The sequence below is a fragment of the Oncorhynchus masou genome, unplaced genomic scaffold (genome assembly GCF_036934945.1).
Source record: "Oncorhynchus masou masou isolate Uvic2021 unplaced genomic scaffold, UVic_Omas_1.1 unplaced_scaffold_2078, whole genome shotgun sequence".
Classification (NCBI taxonomy): domain Eukaryota; kingdom Metazoa; phylum Chordata; class Actinopteri; order Salmoniformes; family Salmonidae; genus Oncorhynchus; species Oncorhynchus masou.
In genome coordinates, this window is record NW_027008563.1 from 51,819 (window position 1) to 72,150 (window position 20,332).

Sequence of the window (20,332 nt, forward strand, 5' to 3'; positions counted from 1 at the left end):
CAGTCTGTCGTCACTGGATCTGGAAAACCAGTCTGTAGTCACTGGGTCTGGGAAACCAGTCTGTAGTCACTGGGTCTGGGAAACCAGTCGGTAGTCACTGGGTCTGGGAAACCAGTCTGTAGTCAGTGGGTCTGGGATACCAGTCTGTAGTCACTGGGTCTGGGAAACCAGTCTGTAGTCACTGGGTCTGGGAAACCAGTCGGTAGTCACTGGGTCTGGGAAACCAGTCTGTAGTCACTGGGTCTGGGAAACCAGTCTGTAGTCACTGGGTCTGGGAAACCAGTCTGTAGTCACTGGGTCTGGGATACCAGTCTGTAGTCACTGGGTCTGGGATACCAGTCTGTAGTCGCTGGGTCTGAGATACCAGTCTGTAGTCACTGGGTCTGGGAAACCAGTCTGTAGTCAGTAAGTCTGGGATACCAGTCTGTAGTCACTGGGTCTGGGAAACCAGTCTGTAGTCACTGGGTCTGGGAAACCAGTCTGTAGTCACTGGGTCTGGGAAACTAGTCTGTAGTCACTGGGTCTGGGAAACCAGTCTGTAGTCACTGGGTCTGGGAAACCAGTCTGTAGTCACTGGGTCTGGGATACCAGTCTGTAGTCACTGGGTCTGGGAAACCAGTCTGTAGTCAGTAAGTCTGGGATACCAGTCTGTAGTCACTGGGTCTGGGAAACCAGTCTGTAGTCACTGGGTCTGGGAAACCAGTCTGTAGTCACTGGGTCTGGGAAACCAGTCTGTAGTCACTGGGTCTGGGAAACCAGTCGGTAGTCACTGGGTCTGGGAAACCAATCTGTAGTCAGTGGGTCTGGGATACCAGTCTGTAGTCAGTGGCTCTGGGAAACCAGTCTGTAGTCACTGGGTCTGGGAAACCAGTCTGTAGTCACTGGGTCTGAGAAACCAGTCGGTAGTCACTGGGTCTGGGAAACCAGTCTGTAGTCACTGGGTCTGGGAAACCAATCTGTAGTCAGTGGGTCTGGGATACCAGTCTGTAGTCAGTGGCTCTGGGAAACCAGTCTGTAGTCAGTGGCTCTGGGAAACCAGTCTGTAGTCAGTGGCTCTGGGAAACCAGTCTGTAGTCAGTGGCTCTGGGAAACCAGTCTGTAGTCACTGGGTCTGGGAAACCAGTCTGTAGTCACTGGGTCTGGGAAACCAGTCTGTAGTCACTGGGTCTGGGAAACCAATCTGTAGTCAGTGGGTCTGGGATACCAGTCTGTAGTCACTGGGTCTGGGAAACCAGTCTGTAGTCAGTGGGTCTGGGAAACCAGTCTGTAGTCACTGGGTCTGGGAAACCAGTCTGTAGTCACTGGGTCTGGGAAACCAGTCTGTAGTCAGTAAGTCTGGGATACCAGTCTGTAGTCACTGGGTCTGGGAAACCAGTCTGTAGTCACTGGGTCTGGGATACCAGTCTGTAGTCACTGGGTCTGGGAAACCAGTCTGTAGTCACTGGGTCTGGGAAACCAGTCTGTAGTCACTGGGTCTGGGAAACCAGTCTGTAGTCACTGGTTCTGGGAAACCAGTCTGTAGTCACTGGGTCTGGGATACCAGTCTGTAGTCGCTGGGTCTGGGATACCAGTCTGTAGTCGCTGGGTCTGGGAAACCAGTCTGTAGTCACTGGGTCTGGGATACCAGTCTGTGGTCACTGGGTCTGGGAAACCAGTCTGTAGTCACTGGGTCTGGGATACCAGTCTGTAGTCACTGGGTCTGGGAAACCAGTCTGTAGTCACTGGGTCTGGGAAACCAGTCTGTAGTCAGTAAGTCTGGGATACCAGTCTGTAGTCACTGGGTCTGGGAAACCAGTCTGTAGTCACTGGGTCTGGGATACCAGTCTGTAGTCACTGGGTCTGGGAAACCAGTCTGTAGTCACTGGGTCTGGGAAACCAGTCTGTAGTCACTGGGTCTGGGAAACCAGTCTGTAGTCACTGGTTCTGGGAAACCAGTCTGTAGTCACTGGGTCTGGGATACCAGTCTGTAGTCGCTGGGTCTGGGATACCAGTCTGTAGTCGCTGGGTCTGGGAAACCAGTCTGTAGTCACTGGGTCTGGGATACCAGTCTGTGGTCACTGGGTCTGGGAAACCAGTCTGTAGTCACTGGGTCTGGGAAACCAGTCTGTAGTCACTGGGTCTGGGAAACCAGTCTGTAGTCACTGGGTCTGGGAAACCAGTCTGTAGTCACTGGGTCTGGGATACCAGTCTGTAGTCACTGGTTATGGGATACCAGTCTGTAGTCAGTGGGTCTGGGATACCAGTCTGTAGTCAGTGGGTCTGGGATACCAGTCTGTAGTCAGTGGGTCTGGGAAACCAGTCTGTAGTCACTGGGTCTGGGAAACCAGTCTGTAGTCACTGGGTCTGGGAAACCAGTCTGTAGTCACTGGGTCTGGGATACCAGTCTGTAGTCACTGGGTCTGGGAAACCAGTCTGTAGTCACTGGTTCTGGGAAACCAGTCTGTAGTCACTGGGTCTGGGAAACCAGTCTGTAGTCACTGGTTCTGGGAAACCAGTCGGTAGTCACTGGGTCTGGGAAACCAGTCTGTAGTCACTGGGTCTGGGAAACCAGCATGTAGTCACTGGGTCTGGGAAACCAGTCTGTAGTCACTGGGTCTGGGAAACCAGTCTGTAGTCAGTGGGTCTGGGAAACCAGTCTGTAGTCAGTGGGTCTGGGAAACCAGTCGGTAGTCACTGGGTCTGGGAAACCAGTCTGTAGTCACTGGGTCTGGGAAACCAGCATGTAGTCAGTCAGCCTTTCCTAATCCCATCTCACCTGTCCTGTTTCTTCTTGTCAACATTAGACACCATTCGGACCTCTCCGTCCCCCTTGGGCCGTCCGAAGCTCTCCAGGGGCTGGTTCTTCAGGGAGGGGAGGTAATGGGAGGGGGTAAGGGGAGTTAATGGGATGGGGGTAAGGGGAGGTAATGGGAGGGAGGTAAAGGGAGGTCATGAGAAGGGGATAAGGGAAGGTAATGGGAGGGGGAAAGGGGAGGTAATGGGAGGGTAGTAAAGGGAGGTTATGCGAGGGGGATAAGGGAAGGTAATGGGAGGGGGAAAGGGGAGGTAATGGGAGGGAGGTAAAGGGAGGTTATGCGAGGGGGATAAGGGGAGGTAAAGAGAGGGGGGGTAATGGGAGATAATGGGAGGGTTAAGGGAAGGTAATGGGAGGGGGTAATAGGAGGGGGTAATGGGAGGTAATGTGAGGGGGTAAAGGGAGGTCATGCGAGGGGGATAAGGGAAGGTAATAGGAGGGGGTAAGGGGAGATAATGGGAGGGTTAAGGGAAGGTAATGGGAGGGGGTAATGGGAGGTAATGTGAGGGGGTAATGGGAGGGAATTGGAGGGGGTAATGGGAGGGGGTAATGGGAGGTAATGTGAGGGGGTAAGGGAGGTAATGTGGGGGTAATGAGAGGGAATTTGAGGGGTAATGGGAGGTAATGTGAGGGGTTAAGCGAGGTCATGTGAGGGGGTAATGAGAGGGAATTGGAGGGGTAATGGGAGGTAATGTGAGGGGGTAAGCGAGGTCATGTGAGGGGGTATTGAGAGGTAATGTGAGGGGGTGGTTAATATGATATCAGTGAGACCATGTTCAGGGTGGGTCCGGAGGACTAGTACAGTATGTGTCTGGGACCGCATTCCACTTAGGACAACAATAGAAACAAATTGATGTGTCTAAATCATGATGATTTATGTTACCAGGTTCTCGATGGAGCGTTGATACTGGTTGATCTCCTTCAGAGTCTCCTTGTCTCTCTTCACCTCGTTGACATACTGAGCCAAGTCCTGGGTCAACAAACACACAGTCCCACATTTAGTGTCTATTCTCTGATTGTAGTTTGGTAAGAGAAGAAGAGAGACAGTCTGATTACCTTCATGGCATCCAGAGCCATCTTCAGGTTGTTCTTGTCGGCTGCGTCGGGGGTGTGTTTGACCAGCTCCTAACAGACAGAGACAACAGGGAAATCACCAGTAATAATCATACACAGGCTCAGCTTCACATTGTTTAGATGAAGATTAGGTTTACATTAACACACAATTAGCCTGGATTCACAATACAGGACAGTCCTTTTCCTATGACGTTTGCCTACAGGGGACTACACAGCAAAATCATATTGATGTTATAACAGCACGAAAGTGAAACCAAGCTGTCACCCGGTCTTTTTACAGAAAAGTGAAACCAAGCTGTCACCCGGTCTTTTTACAGAAAAGTGAAACCAAAATGTCAAGCGGTCTATTTACAGTAAAGCGTACCAAGCCATAAAAAAAAGCAGAGTGAATCCGCAGTTTTTCTTCATCTTCAAAGGATTGATTTGTGGACCTCAGAGTCATAAAATGTCAGGCTTGGATATCACTGCGTCTGCTTGGATATCACTGTGTCTGCTTGGATATCACTGTGTCTGCTTGGATATCACTGCGTCTGCTTGGACATCACTGCGTCTGCTTGGATATCACTGTGTCTGCTTGGATATCACTGTGTCTGCTTGGATATCACTGTGTCTGCTTGGATATCACTGTGTCTGCTTGGATATCACTGTGTCTGCTTGGATATCACTGTGTCTGCTTGGATATCACTGTGTCTGCTTGGATATCACTGCGTCTGCTTGGATATCACTGCGTCTGCTTGGACATCACTGCGTCTGCTTGGATATCACTGCGTCTGCTTGGATATCACTGTGTCTGCTTGGATATCACTGCGTCTGCTTGGACATCACTGTGTCTGCTTGGATATCACTGCGTCTGCTTGGATATCAATGCGTCTGCTTGGATATCACTGTGTCTGCTTGGACATCACTGTGTCTGCTTGGATATCACTGTGTCTGCTTGGATATCACTGTGTCTGCTTGGATATCACTGCGTCTGCTTGGACATCACTGTGTCTGCTTGGATATCACTGTGTCTGCTTGGATATCACTGTGTCTGCTTGGATATCACTGTGTCTGCTTGGACATCACTGTGTCTGCTTGGATATCACTGTGTCTGCTTGGATATCACTGTGTCTGCTTGGATATCACTGTGTCTGCTTGGATATCACTGCGTCTGCTTGGATATCACTGTGTCTGCTTGGAAATCACTGTGTCTGCTCGGATATCACTGTGTCTGCTTGGATATCACTGCGTCTGCTTTGATATCACTGTGTCTTCTCGGATATCAATGCGTCTGCTCGGATATCACTGTGTCTGCTTGGATATCACTGTGTCTGCTTTGATATCACTGTGTCTTCTCGGATATCTGCTTGGTCTGTGTCTGCGGATATCACTGTGTCTGCTTGGATATCAATGTGTCTGCTTGGATATCACTGTGTCTGCTTGATATCACTGTGTCTGGACATCACTGTGTCTGCTTGGATATCATGTGTCTGCTTGGATATCACTGCGTCTGCTTGGATATCACTGCGCTTTGATATCTGTCTGCTTGGATATCACTGCGTCTGCTTGGATATCACTGTGTCTGCTTGGATATCACTGTGTCTGCTTGGACATCACTGCGTCTGCTTGGATATCACTGCGTCTGCTTGGATATCACTGTGTCTGCTTGGATATCACTGCGTCTGCTTGGATATCACTGTGTCCGCTTGGATATCACTGTGCCTGCTTGGATATCACTGCGTCTGCTTGGATATCACTGCGTCTGCTTGGATATCACTGCGTCTGCTTGGATATCACTGCGTCTGCTTGGAAATCACTGTGTCTGCTTTGATATCACTGCGTCCGCTTGTATATCACTGTGTCTGCTTGGATATCACTGCGTCTGCTTGGATATCACTGCGTCTGCTTGGATATCACTGCGTCTGCTTGGATATCACTGTGTCTGCTTGGATATCACTGCGTCCGCTTGTATATCACTGCGTCTGCTTGGATATCACTGTGTCTGCTTTGATATCACTGTGTCTGCTTTGATATCACTGTGTCTTCTCGGATATCAATGCGTCTGCTCGGATATCACTGTGTCTGCTTGGATATCAATGCGTCTGCTTGGATATCACTGTGTCTGCTTGGATATCACTGTGTCTGCTTGGATATTACTGTGCGAACTTGATGAACCTGAATATTCTCTCCCTCTTCCCTCCCCCTCTCTGAACTTATCCCACTGTGTCTGCTTGGATATCACTGTGTCTGCTTGGATATCACTGTGTCTGCTTGGATATCACTGTGTCTGCTTGGATATCACTGTGTCTGCTTGGATATCACTGTGTCTGCTTGGATATCACTGTGTCTGCTTGGATATCACTGTGTCTGCTTGGATATCATTGTGTCTGCTTGGATATCACTGTGTCTGCTTGGATATCACTGTGTCTGCTTGGATATCACCGTGTCTGCTTGGATATCACTGTGTCTGCTTGGATATCACTGTGTCTGCTTGGATATCACTGTGTCTGCTTGGATATCACTGTGTCTGCTTGGATATCACTGTGTCTGCTTGGATATCACTGTGTCTGCTTGGATATCACTGTGTCTGCTTGGATATCACTGTGTCTGCTTGGATATCACCGTGTCTGCTTGGATATCACCGTGTCTGCTTGGATATCACTGTGTCTGCTTGGATATCACTGTGTCTGCTTGCTAAATACATGCAGTTCAGCACACTGGAGTCAATCCTACCAAGACTCAAATGTCCAGTTCCTTTGAAATCTGAGCTTTTGTTCTCCTTATTTCTAAAAGAAACTGCTGAAAGCAACTCCTCTCCCCCTCGAAACAACAAATAATGGGGATACAAATGAACAAATATTCTCTCCCTCTCCCTCCCTCTCTCCCTCCCTCCCCCTCTCCCCCTCACCCGCTCCCTCTCTTCAGAGAGGTAAGTATAAAAGTGGAGAGAGAAAAGACGTGGAGGCTGTCGCCCCCCAGTGGAAATGTATATCACAGACTCCTAACAGTGGTTGTGAGAGTATCTCGTGTATGGTGTCTGTGGTAAACATACCTGTAGTAGGAGATGGTACTTGAGGACTCTCTGCATGGGAACCACCAGTAGATCTCTCAGAGTGAACTTCCCATTGTTGGCTCTTTTAGAACATTCCTGGGACAATAACAACACAATGAATTAGAATATGAAGTATTACATCAACAGGTACACAAGAGATCGCTAGGCAACATCACTGTTTGGTCATGCTGAGGCTAGTTCCTCAGATCATTCACCATAGAGATCCTATTCGAATAATTACGAATAGAATATTCTAATTCACCGCCATGTTGCCTTACCTATAGACTGTATCAGAACAACTGGTCTCACCTCTAGCTTTAGTCGTACGTCCTCTTTCTCCTTACAAATAAAGTCCAACACTGTGATGGATATCTCAACGTGGCTGCAGTAGATTCCATAAATGAGTAGCCTGCAATGCAGAAGGAAAGTATATGATACCAAATGGTGAATTTGAGTAGCAGCCAATGTCAGTACTTCCTGAATCCCCCTGAAGAAATGTTTCTGATATTTTCCAGATTCTGATGTATATTCTTCTGACTAACTGTTGTACGAGGCATTACAATAGGCTATTTATTATCATTTCTGTGTATGTAAACACCATTAGAGAACATGTTATTAATGACAAAGGCCTACCTGTCCTTATAGGCAATGAAGACCTGGTAGAGGTTTAAGGCGTTCTTGTTGAGAATGGACTCTTGCACTTCCACCATCAGACTCTTATGGACTTTCACCAGGTCCTGTGAACAGAGCAAGATCAGATGGTGTACATGACAATGAGTTCAAACTCAAGTCTACTCCGTAACGACGCCATTTGTGTAAAGATGAGAGTTCCGGGCTGTCTCTTACAGGGATGTTGACGAAAACCTTGTCGATTTCTGACGCAGTGAAAAATTTCTTCAGTGGATTCAAAAAGTACTGTGGAGAAAAAAAAAAGTTTAGAAAAAAAGTTAAGATGCGATGTCATCACGTCATCACTTCCACCTCAGGCTCAGATTGTATCAGTCACACATACATATATATTTATATATACACATACAGGACCAGGAGTTTCCTGTTCAGGTCTTGAGGCTTGGAGCAACTACTCATATCAGGACTGACTGCAAACCACAAATACTGCAGTATGCATGGCATCTCTAGATTAGCAGCTAATCTGCAGTCTGCATCTCTAGAGTAGCAGCTAGACTTCAGTCTGCATCTATAGAGCAGCAGCTAGACTGCAGTCTGCATCTCTAGAGTAGCAGCTAGACTTCAGTCTGCATCTCTAGAGTAGCAGCTAGACTTCAGTCTGCATCTATAGAGCAGAAGCTAGTCTGCAGTCTGCATCTCTAGATTAGCAGCTAGTCTGCATCTCTAGATTAGCAGCTAGTCTGCAGTCTGCATCTCTAGATTAGCAGCTAGTCTGCAGTCTGCATCTCTAGATTAGCAGCTAGACTGCAGTCTGCATCTCTAGATTAGCAGCTAGACTGCAGTCTGCATCTATAGAGTAGCAGCTCAACCTCAGTCTGCATCTATAGAGTAGCAGCTCAACCTCAGTCTGCATCTATAGAGTAGCAGCTAGACAGCAGTCTGCATCTATAGAGTAGCAGCTCAACCTCAGTCTACATCTATAGAGTAGCAGCTAGACAGCAGTCTGCATCTATAGAGTAGCAGCTCAACCTCAGTCTGCATCTATAGAGTAGCAGCTAGACTGCAGTCTGCATCTATAGAGTAGCAGCTCAACCTCAGTCTGCATCTATAGAGTAGCAGCTCAACCTCAGTCTGCATCTATAGAGTAGCAGCTAGACAGCAGTCTGCATCTATAGAGTAGCAGCTAGTCTGCAGTCTGCATCTCTAGATTAGCAGCTAGACTTCAGTCTGCATCTATAGAGTAGCAGCTCGACCTCAGTCCGCATCTACAGAGTAGCAGCTAGACTTCAGTCTGCATCTATAGAGTAGCAGCTAGACTGCAGTCTGCATCTATAGAGTAGCAGCTAGACTGCAGTCTACATCAATAGAGTAGGAGCTAGACTGCAGTATGCATGGCATCTATAGAGTAGCAGCTAGACTGCAGTCTGCATGACCTCTAGAGTAGCAACTAGACTACAGTCTGCATGGCATCTATAGAGTAGCAGCTAGACTGCAGTCTGCATCTATAGAGTAGCAGCTAGACTGCAGTCTGCATCTATAGAGTAGCAGATAGACTGCAGTCTGCATCTATAGAGTAGCAGCTAGACTGCAGTCTGCATCTATAGAGTAACAGCTAGACTGCAGTCTGCATCTATAGAGTAACAGCTAGACTGCAGTCTGCATGACATCTCTAGAGTAGCAACTAGACTGCAGTCTGCATGGCATCTATAGAGTAGCAGCTAGACTGCAGTCTGCATGGCATCTCTATGTAAGCTCTACAGGGTCTCTGTGTATCTCTCTACTTCTCTATAGACTCCAGGGTCTCTGTGTATCTCTCTCCTTCTCTATAGATTCCAGGGTCTCTGTGTATATCTTACCTTCGCTATAGACTCCAGGGTCTCTGTGTATATCTTACCTTCTCTATAGACTCCAGGGTCTCTGTGTATCTCTCTCCTTCTCTATAGACTCCAGGGTCTCTGTGTATATCTTACGTTCTCTATAGACTCCAGCGTCTCTGTGTATGTCTTACCTTCTCTATAGACTCCAGGGTCTCTGTGTATCTCTCCTCTTCTCTATAGACTCCAGGGTCTCTGTGTATCTCTCTCCTTCTCTATAGACTCCAGGGTCTCTGTGTATGTCTTACCTTCTCTATAGACTCCAGGGTCTCTGTGTATATCTTACCTTCTCTATAGACTCCAGGGTCTCTGTGTATATCTTACCTTCTGTATAGACTCCAGGGTCTCTGTGTATATCTTACCTTCTGTATAGACTCCAGGGTCTCTGTGTATATCTTACCTTCTGTATAGACTCCAGGGTCTCTGTGTATATCTTACCTTCTCTATAGACTCCAGGGTCACTGTGTATATCTTATCTTCTCTATAGACTCCAGGGTCTCTGTGTATCTCTCTCCCTCTCTATAGACTCCAGGCTCTCTGTGTATATCTTACCTTCTCTATAGACTCCAGGATCTCTGTGTATCTCTCTCTTTCTCTATAGACTCCAGGGTCTCCGTGTATATCTTACCTTCTCTATAGACTCCAGGGTCTCTGTGTATCTCTCTCCTTCTCTATAGACTCCAGGGTCTCTGTGTATGTCTTACCTTCTCTATAGACTCCAGGGTCTCTGTGTATGTCTTACCTTCTCTATAGACTCCAGGGTCTCTGTGTATATCTTACCTTCTCTATAGACTCCAGGGTCTCTGTGTATCTCTCTCCTTCTCTATAGACTCCAGGGTCTCTGTGTATGTCTTACCTTCTCTATAGACTCCAGGGTCTCTGTGTATATCTTACCTTCTCTATAGACTCCAGGGTCTCTGTGTATATCTTACCTTCTCTATAGACTCCAGGGTCTCTGTGTATGTCTTACCTTCTCTATAGACTCCAGGGTCTCTGTGTATATCTTACCTTCTCTATAGACTCCAGGGTCTCTGTGTATATCTTACCTTCTCTATAGACTCCAGGGTCTCTGTGTATGTCTTACCTTCTCTATAGACTCCAGGGTCTCTGTGTATATCTTACCTTCTCTATAGACTCCAGGGTCTCTGTGTATCTCTCTCCTTCTCTATAGACTCCCGGGTCTCTGTGTATATCTTACCTTCTCTATAGACTCCAGGGTCTCTGTATATGTCTTACCTTCTCTATAGACTCCAGGGTCTCTGTGTATATCTTACCTTCTCTATAGACTCCAGGGTCTCTGTGTATATCTTACCTTCTCTATAGACTCCAGGGTCTCTGTGTATGTCTTACCTTCTCTATAGACTCCAGGGTCTCTGTGTATATCTTACCTTCTCTATAGACTCCAGGGTCTCTGTGTATATCTTACCTTCTCTATAGACTCCAGGGTCTCTGTGTATGTCTTACCTTCTCTATAGACTCCAGGGTCTCTGTGTATATCTTACCTTCTCTATAGACTCCAGGGTCTCTGTGTATCTCTCCTTCTCTATAGACTCTAGGGTCTCTGTGTATATCTTACCTTCTCTATAGACTCCAGGGTCTCTGTGTATCTCTCCTCTGTTTGTTTGATCTCTGAGAGGCAGCAGCTTCTCACATTCTCAGCCTGCTTCTGTTGGGAAGAACATGTCTCGTAAACTTTTGGTCCCAATTTCTTTTTTTTGGGGGGCAAACAAAAACATACTGCTCAAGGTGTGTTAAAAAATATATTTCAGTAACATTATTGTGTGTGTTTTTGTGGTGTGTGTGTGTGTGTGTGTGTGTGTGTCTGTGTGTGTGTGTGTGTGTGTGTGTGTGTGTGTGTGTGTGTGTGTGTGTGTGTGTGTGTGTGTGTGTGTGTGGTGAGTGAGTGTACCAGTGTAGGGTGCTGTTCGGTCCTCATCAGGTCTTCATAGATCTCTCCTCCTTCATCGGTGTCATCCAACCCGTAGACTGGAGCATATAACTCTTCCTCATCCTCTAGAACGTTCTCACTGACACACAAACAGGCCCACACTCTCTTTGAGATGAGGCCATTGTAAAGCTAAAAAGCGGGTAGGTGAAGGAACTGCCTCAATCCAAACATCGACCCAGGTGCTTTGTCATGGTTTTCCACAGGGGGGTGCTGTTTCACGGGCAGACATATACACTACGCAGTACTTCAAGTCTGCTAAGCGGGATCAATCTCAAGTCTAATCAAACCATCTGAGCCTTACACTCAATCTCTCTCTCTCTCTGTCTCTCTCTCTCTCTGTTTGTCTCTCTTCTCTCTGTCTGTCTCTTTGTCTGTCTCGCTGTCTCTTTTTCACTCGCTGTCTGTCTGTCTGTCTGTCTGTCTGTCTGTCTGTCTGTCTGTCTGTCTCTCTTCTCTCGGTCTGTCTCTCTGTCTGTCTCGCTGTCTCTCTTTCTCTCGCTGTCTCTCTCACTGTCTCTCTCTCTGTCTGTCTGTCTCTCTCTCTCTCTCTCTGTCTGTCTATCTCTGTCTGTCTGTCTCTCTGTCTGTCTGTCTGTCTCTCTCTCTGTCTGTCTGTCTCTCTCCCTGTCTCTCTGTCTGTCTGTCTCTCTCTCTCTGTCTGTCTCTCTCTATGTCTGTCTGTCTGTCTGTCTGTCTCTCTCTCTGTCTGTCTCTCTCTTTCTGTCTCTCTTTCTCTCGCTGGCTCTCTGTCTGTCTGACTCTCTCTCTATCTGTCTGTCTCTCTCTCTATCTGTCTGTCTCTCTCTCTCTCTCGCTCTGTCTGTCTGTCTCTCTCTCTGTGTCTGTCTCTCTCTCTGTCTGTCTGTCTGTCTGTCTGTCTGTCTGTCTGTCTGTCTGTCTGTCTGTCTCTCTGTCTGTCTGTCTCTCTCTCTATCTCTGCTTGTCTCTCTTCTTTCTGTCTGTCTCTCTGCCTGTCTCGCTGTCTCTCTTTCTCTCGCTGTCTCTATCGCTGTCTGTCTGTCTGTCTCTCTCTCTTTTCTCTCTCTCGCTCTGTCTGTCTCTCTCTCGGTCTCTGCTAATTTTGTTTGAATTCTGGTAATATATGCACAATGGTCTGCTTTGTGCCCCCTTGTGTACATTAAAACTCATTTTTCAACCACTCCACAAATTTCTTGTTAACAAACTATAGTTTTGTCAAGTCGGTTAGGACATCTACGTTGTGCATGACACAAGTAATTTTCCCAACAATTGTTTCCAGATTATTTCACTTATAATTCACTGTCTCACAATCCCAGTGGGTCAGAAGTTTATATACACTAAGTTGACTGTGCCTTTAAACAGCTTGGAAAATTACAGAACGTGATGTCATGGCTTTAGAAGCTTCTGATAGGCTAATTGACATAATTTGAGTCAATTGGAGGTGCACCTGTGGATGTATTTCAAGGCCTACCTTCAAACTCAGTGCCTCTTTGCTTGGCATCATGGGAAAATCAAAGGAAATCAGTTAAGGCCTCAGAAAAAAAATGTAGACCTCCACAAGTCTGGTTCATCCTAGGGAGCAATTTCCAAAGCCTGAAGGTACCATATTAATCTGTACAAACAATAGTACACAAGTATAAACACCATGGGACCACGCAGCCCTCATACCGCTCAGGAAGGAGAGGCATTCTGTCTCCAAGTGATGAACGTACTTTGTTGCGAAAAGTGCAAATCAATCCCAGAACAACAGTGAAGGACCTTGTGAAGATGCTGGAGGAAACAGGTACAAAATTATCTCTATCCACAGTAAAACGAGTCCTGTATCGACATAACCTGAAAGGCCGCTCAGCAAGGAAGAAGTCACTCCAAAACCGCCATAAAAAAGCCAGACTACGGTTTGCAACTGCACATGGGGACAAAGATCGTACTTTTTGAAGAAATGTACTTTGGTCTGATGAAACAAAAATAGAACTGTTTGGTCATAATGACCATCGTTATGTTTGGAGGAAAAAGAGGGAGGATTGCAAGCCGAAGAACACCATCCCAACCGTGAAGCATGGGGGTGGCAGCATCATATTGTGGGGGTGGCAGCATCATATTGTGGGGGTGCTTTGCTGCAGGAGGGACTGGTGCACTTCACAAAATATATGGCATCATGAGGATGGAAAATTATGTGGATATATTGAAGCAACATCTCAAGACATCAGTCAGGAAGTTAAAGCTTGGTTGCAAATGGGTCTTCCAAATGGACAATGACCCAAGCATACTTCAAAGTCAAGGTATTAGAGTGGACATCACAAAGCCCTGACCTCAATCCTATAGAAAATGTGTGGGCAGAACTGAAAAAGCGTGTGTTAGCAAGGAGGCCTACAAAACTGACTCAGTTACATCAACTCTGTCAGGAGGAATGGGCCAAAATTCACTTATTGTGGGAAGCTTGTGGAAGGTTTTATTTTTATTTTTTTATTTTACCTTTATTTAACCAGGCAAGTCAGTTAAGAACAAATTCTTATTTTCAATGACGGCCTAGGAACAGTGGGTTGTTCAGGGGCAGAACGACAGATTTGTACCTTGTCAGCTTGGGGGTTTGAACTTGCAACCTTCTGGTTACTAGTCCAACGCTCTAACCACCTCTAACCACATCACCCTGCCACCCCAGGTTACCTGAAATGTTTGACCCAAGTTAAACAATTTAAAGGCAATGCTACCAAATACTAATTGAGTGTATGCAAACTTCTGACCCACTGGGAATGTGATGAAAGGAATAAAAGCTGAAATAAATCATTATCTCTACTATTATTCTGACATTTCACATTCTTAAAATAAAGTGGTGATCCTAACTGACCTAAGACAGGGAATTTTTACTAGGAGTAAATGTCAGGAATTGTGAAAAACTGAGTTTAAATGTATTTGGCCGAGGTGTATGTAAACCTTCCGACTTAAACTGTACATACTGTTTATCATTGGTATATATGGATAGATGAAATGAAATGTCCATATGATTTAAGAGACTTACTCAATCAGGTCCTTCAGATGACTGTAAATATCCTCGTCTTTCAGACTCTCCTCTGTTGGAAAGGGCCTGTCAGGGGGAGTATCTCAGACATCATTATTACATCATCAATTAAATGTCACGTTGATTAAAATAAAAATCACTGAGCCCCAGTGACATCACTGAGCCCCAGTGTTTCACACTTGTGAAGGTTGAAATAGAAGTGAGACGTACTTGATTCCTGCCTGTTGTGCGACCGTGGAGAAGGAAAGCATGGACAGAGTATCCATCACCTTGGTGGGAGAGAAGAAGAGGCAATACGTGAGTGAAGTGTAGTCAATAGATATGAATGTGAAGTACTGATCAGAAAGTTATGATCTTACCCCCCCCAAAAAAATGTAACCTTTATTTAAACTAGGCAGGTCAGTTAATAACAATTCCTAACGGGGAACGGGGTTAACTGCCTTGTTCAGGGGCAGAACGACAGATTTCTTTTACTTTTGGTTACTGGTCCAATGCTCTAACCGCTAGGCTCCCTGTCGCCCCACTCAGCTTTAGATTTGGTTGCTTTGAATGCTGCTGGTGTTCAGATGTAGTTGCTTTATATACAAACACACACTTACCTATCTCACATCTGAGTAAAGTGTGTTGACCACAGATATACGCCAGCCAATCACTGAGCCTCTCACTGAGCCCCTCACTGGAGGAAGTGGTTAAAATCCAAAGCTAAATTCACATACATCTCAGGGTGTGTGTGTGTGTGTGTGTGTGTGTGTGTGTGTGTGTGTGTGTGTGTGTGTGTGTGTGTGTGTGTGTGTGTGTGTGTGTGTGTGTGTGTGTGAGTGAGTGAGTGAGTGAGTGAGTGAGTGAGTGAGTGAGTGAGTGAGTGAGTGAGTGAGTGTTAGTGTGTGTTAGTGTGTGTTAGTGTGTGTTAGTGTGTGTATTAGTGTGTGTAAGTGTGTGTTAGTGAGTGTGTGTGTGTAAGTGTGTGTAAGTGTGTGTAAGTGTGTGTTAGTGTGTGTAAGTGTGTGTTAGTGTGTGTAAGTGTGTGTAAGTGTGTGTTAGTGTGTGTAAGTGTGTGTTATTGTGTGTTTGTGTGTAAGTGTGTGTGTGTGTGTGTGTTAGTGAGTGTGTGTGTGTAAGTGTGTGTAAGTGTGTGTAAGTGTGTGTTAGTGTGTGTAAGTGTGTGTTAGTGTGTGTAAGTGTGTGTAAGTGTGTGTTAGTGTGTGTAAGTGTGTGTTATTGTGTGTTTGTGTGTAAGTGTGTGTGTGTGTGTGTGTGTGTGTGTGTGTGTGTGTGTGTGTGTGTGTGTGTGTGTGTGTGTGTGTGTGTTAGTGTGTGGTAGTGTGTGGTAGTGTGTGTTAGTGTGTGTTATTGTGTGTTATTGTGTGTTAGTGTGTGTTAGTGTGTGTGTGTGTGTGTGTGTGTGTTTTTGAGCTTTTCACTATTACTTTCATGCAATACCAAATAACGTCTAATGCTCTAATATTCTGCCTCAATCCCTGGTGCTCAAAAACACACGGCTGGCCTGAGGCGTCTGTCCACATCAATGAAAACTAGGATACACATATTGATTCTAGTCATCTGAGAGTAGTGAACTAGGTTATTAACTGCAGGGGGGCGGCCGTTGTCTAGACCAAACACTCTAACTCAATATTAACAAAGATACATTACAGTTAAAAACATTAACAAAAATAAAACATGGCCGTAACCATGGTGAACCGGCTTGGGGGGGGTGAAAGTTCAATCATGTTTACTGCATTTCAGACACTTTACAGCAAAAATGACCCATTATCACCTTGACTGCTAAAGGTTCATTCACCTCAGTCCATCTACAATACAAATCTACAAACACATTAGCCTATTAGCTATTAACAATTGTAATGTTACAGAACCTTCAGAAAGTATTCATACCCCTTGACTTTTTCCATATTTTGTTGTTTTACATCCTGTATAAAAAAAATATTAAATTCAGATGTTGTGTCTACACACAATACTTCATCATTTCAAAGTGAAATATTTTTTTTATACATTTTTCTAAATGAATTAAAAATTAAAAGCAGAAATGCCTTGAGTCAATAAGTATTCAACCCATTTGTTATGGCAAGCCTAAATATGTTCAGGAGTAAAAATGTGCTTAACAAGTCACATAATAAGTTGCATGGAATAATTGTGTTTAACATGATTTTTTAATGACTACCTCCTATCTGTACCCACACATACAGTGGGGCAAAAAAAGTATTTAGTCAGCCACCAATTGTGCAAGTTCTCCCACTTAAGATGAGAGGCCTGTAATTTTCATCATAGGTACACTTCAACTATGACAGACAAAATGAGAGAAAAATCCAGAAAATCACATTGTAGGATTTTTATGAATATATTTGCAAATACAATAATCTGTATGGTTCCCGGAGTCGCCTCTTCACTGTTGACGTTGAGACTGGACAGAGGAACTCTGCCTAGAAGGCCGGCATCCCGGAGTCGCCTTCACTGTTGATGTTGAGACTGGACAGAGGAACTCTGCCTAGAAGGCCAGCATCCCGGAGTCGCTCTTCACAGCTAGTTTCCGTCCTCCTCTGGGTACATTGACTTCAATACAAAACCTAGAAGGCTTGTGGTTCTTACCCCCTTTCATAGACTTAAAAAGTAATTATGACAACTTCCGGAGGACGTCATCCAACCTATCAGAGCTCTTGAAGCATGAACTGACATGTTGTCTACCCAATCAAAGCAGAGAATGAATCTAGTACTGAAAGCATAAGCTACAGATAGCTAGCATTGCAGTGGATAAAATGTGGTGAGTAGTTGACTCAAAGAGAGAGAAATACAGTAGTTGAATAGTTTTGTACAAATGAATGTCTTAAATTAAAGCAAAGCAAGAAAGAGAGATATGTGGTGACAAATGCGGGTTCCTCTCGGCTCTGACGCCCTGACGAGAAAAGCTCTCACACATTGTATGTATGTCTCTCTCTCTCTCTCTCTCTCTCTCTCTCTCACTCACTCACTCACTCACTCACCACTCACCACTCACTCACTCACTCACCACTCACTCACTCACTCACCACTCACTCACTCACTCACTCACTCACTCACTCCCCAATTACTGACCAGGAGCTCTATAAAGACACTTCAGGCCCTCAAACTTCAAAAAAATAGACCTTATTGCATCCTAAATTAGATGCTCAAATTCAGTAGTGCAAAATTTCAATTGGCTATATTAAAACTGTTTTATTTGGTCCGGAGTTATTTCTCTAACATCTGGAATCAAGTACTCAATCTTTAAGAACGGATACAAATTTGACCCTAAGAATTACAGAGGCATTTTTTTGAACAGTAACCCGGGGAAAGTTTTCTGTATAAATGTAAGAGTTCTAAAGTTCCTTAGATTTGGGTATGTCATTTTAGGCAAAAATTGAGGGGGAAAAAGGGTCTTGACTAAAAGCAAAATCTATTTTATCCCAAAACATCACACGACCGATCATACAGTGCATTCGGAAAGCATTCAGACCCCTTGACTTTTCCCACATTTTGTTATGGTATAGCCTTATTCTAAAACTGAAATAAAAAAACATATCTTAAGTATTCAGAGCTTTTGCCCTTTGCTTTGAGACTCGAAAATGAGCTCAGGTGCATCCTGTTTCCATTGATCATCCTTGATGTTTCTACAACTTGATTGGAGTCCACCTGTGGTAAATGTAATTGGTTAGACATGATTTGGAAAGGCACACAGCTGATATAAGGTCCCACAGTTGCATGTCAGAGCAAAACCAAGCCATGAGGTTGAAGGAATTGTCCGTAGAGCTCCGATACAGGATTGTGTCGAGGTACATACCTGGGGAAGGGTACCAAAGAATGTCTGCAGCATTGAAGGTCCCCAAGAACACAGTGGCCTCCATAATTCTTAATGGAACTACCAAGCCTCTTCCTAGAGCTGGCCACCCGGCCAAGATGAGCAAGTGGGGGATAAGGGTATTGGTCAGGGAGGTGACCAACAGACCTCTGACAGACCTCCAGAGTTCTTCTGTGGAGATGGGACAACCTTCCAGAAGGACAACCATCTCTGCAGCACTCAACCGATCAGGCCTTTATGGTAAAGTGGCCAGATGTGGAAGCCACTTCTCAGTCAAAGGCACATGACAGCCTGCTTGGAGTTTGCCAAAAGGCACCTAAAGGACTCTCAGACCATGAGAAAACAAGATTCTCTGGTCTGATGAAACCAAGATTGAACTCTTTGACCTGAATACCAAGAGTCACGTCTGGAGGAAACCTGGCACCATCCCTACGGTGAAGCATGGTGGTGGCAGCATCAGGCTGTGGGTAGTTTTTCAGAGGCAGGGACTGGGAGACTAGTCAGGATTGAGGGAAAGATGAACGGAGCAAAGTACAGCGAGATCCTTGATAAAAATCTGCTCCAGGGCATTCTATTTTTCTATTTCTTTATTGGCCAGGTATGGTTCCCAATCAGAGGCAGCTGTCTATCATTGTCTCAGATTGGGAATCAGATTGGGAATCATACTTAGGCAGCCCTTTTTCCTACTTAGATTGTGGGATCTTGTTTTTGCGTAGTCGCTGTCTAGCCCTGCAGAACTTTACATTTGTTTACATTTGTTTTATATATATATATATATATATATATATATATATATATATATATATATATTTTAAATAAAAGTAAAATGTACGCCTACAACGCTGCGCCTTGTTCTTCATTTTTCAACGAGCGTAACAGGTTTTCAGAGAAGATCCAAATTTCAGGGAATTAGACCAAAGTTCTCAAATATATAGGGTACTGCACACACTACAATTACTAAGGTTTAAAAATAAGCTCAACTGAACACCTAAATGTGGCAGTGAATGAACTGAGAGAGAAAGTACGCAGGGCATTCTACGCCATTAAAAACAAATTCAAATTGAAATGCCTATTAAAATTAGGCTAAAACGAATTGAATGTGTCATTGAACCAATTGCACTTTATGGCAGTGAGGTGTGGGGTCCACTTGCAAAACAAGATTTAACCCAATGAGACAAACACCCCATTGAAGCCCTACATGCAGAGTTCTATAAGAGTCTCCTACATGTCCAGAGGAAAACTACAAACAACACATGCAGGGCAGAATTAGGCCAATATCCACTAATAATAAAAACTAAAAAAGAGCTATTCAGTTTTGGAAACATCTAAAATACAGTGACCCCTCTCATATCATTACCAAGCCCTGCAATGCCAAGAGCTGAGCAAAGAAAAGAGTCCCCTCATCCAGCTGGTCCTGAGTTCACAAACCTGTTCTACTAACACATTGAAGCCTCAGGACTAATCAATCAGAATAAACCAAATTACAAAACAGTAAAAAACAAAACTACATGACTTATTGGGAAACACAAGTACAAAGCAAAATGCAGTTTTATCTGGCCCTAAATCGATAGACACCATGGCAAAATATTTTACCATGGTTACTGATCAAAACCTTAGAAAGTAGACAAAGTACAGGCTCAGTGAGCACAACCTTGCCATTGAGAAGGGTAGACACAGGAAAACCTGGCTCCCAAATTATATTTATTTTTTCATTTCTTCAAAAGAAACGCATTTAGATTTTTTTTTAAAGCTTTACGTTCAAATTCCTCTCCATTAGTGATGCCTCGTTTCCTGAAATGAGTCAAATATGCCAGTGAACCTGAACATCACGCACTCAGAAATGCAATTATTCTGCTGGGGGTGTAAAAACACAAAAGTGAACATATTTGCATATGTCTTAAGTCTTGTGAAGACCGGGCTGAATTCTGGAGTATCTTCTTTTATCTCAGCATGTCTACAGATTCTCCCTTCTCCCTGTTTTTGTTTGTGTGGAAATGTTGATACTGGAGACTGTTATCAGAAGAAACTGTGTAACCTAGCATTTATACTGGCTATGAAATGCATTGCCATTAAATGGAAGGTTGGTTATCCTCCCACAATGGATGGAAAAAATGTCAAGTTATGCATTACTAGATTACATTTTTTTTTAACAAGATTAAAGAT

General features: G+C 44.7%; 1 protein-coding gene across 1 annotated transcript; it reads right to left on the reverse strand.

The window, feature by feature from the left end:
* Positions 1 to 2,751: 2,751 nt before the first annotated feature.
* On the reverse strand, positions 2,752 to 14,676 carry LOC135532877 (guanine nucleotide exchange factor VAV3-like). The gene is made up of 11 exons (XM_064960302.1): positions 14,554 to 14,676; positions 14,344 to 14,409; positions 11,310 to 11,427; positions 10,977 to 11,066; positions 7,746 to 7,814; positions 7,533 to 7,636; positions 7,209 to 7,308; positions 6,900 to 6,995; positions 3,851 to 3,919; positions 3,678 to 3,764; positions 2,752 to 2,841 (listed from the first exon to the last, which is right to left on the reverse strand). The coding sequence occupies exons 1-11, from the start codon at positions 14,607 to 14,609 to the stop codon at positions 2,752 to 2,754; spliced, it is 945 nt and encodes a 314-aa protein (XP_064816374.1). The 5' UTR covers positions 14,610 to 14,676.
* Positions 14,677 to 20,332: the final 5,656 nt, after the last annotated feature.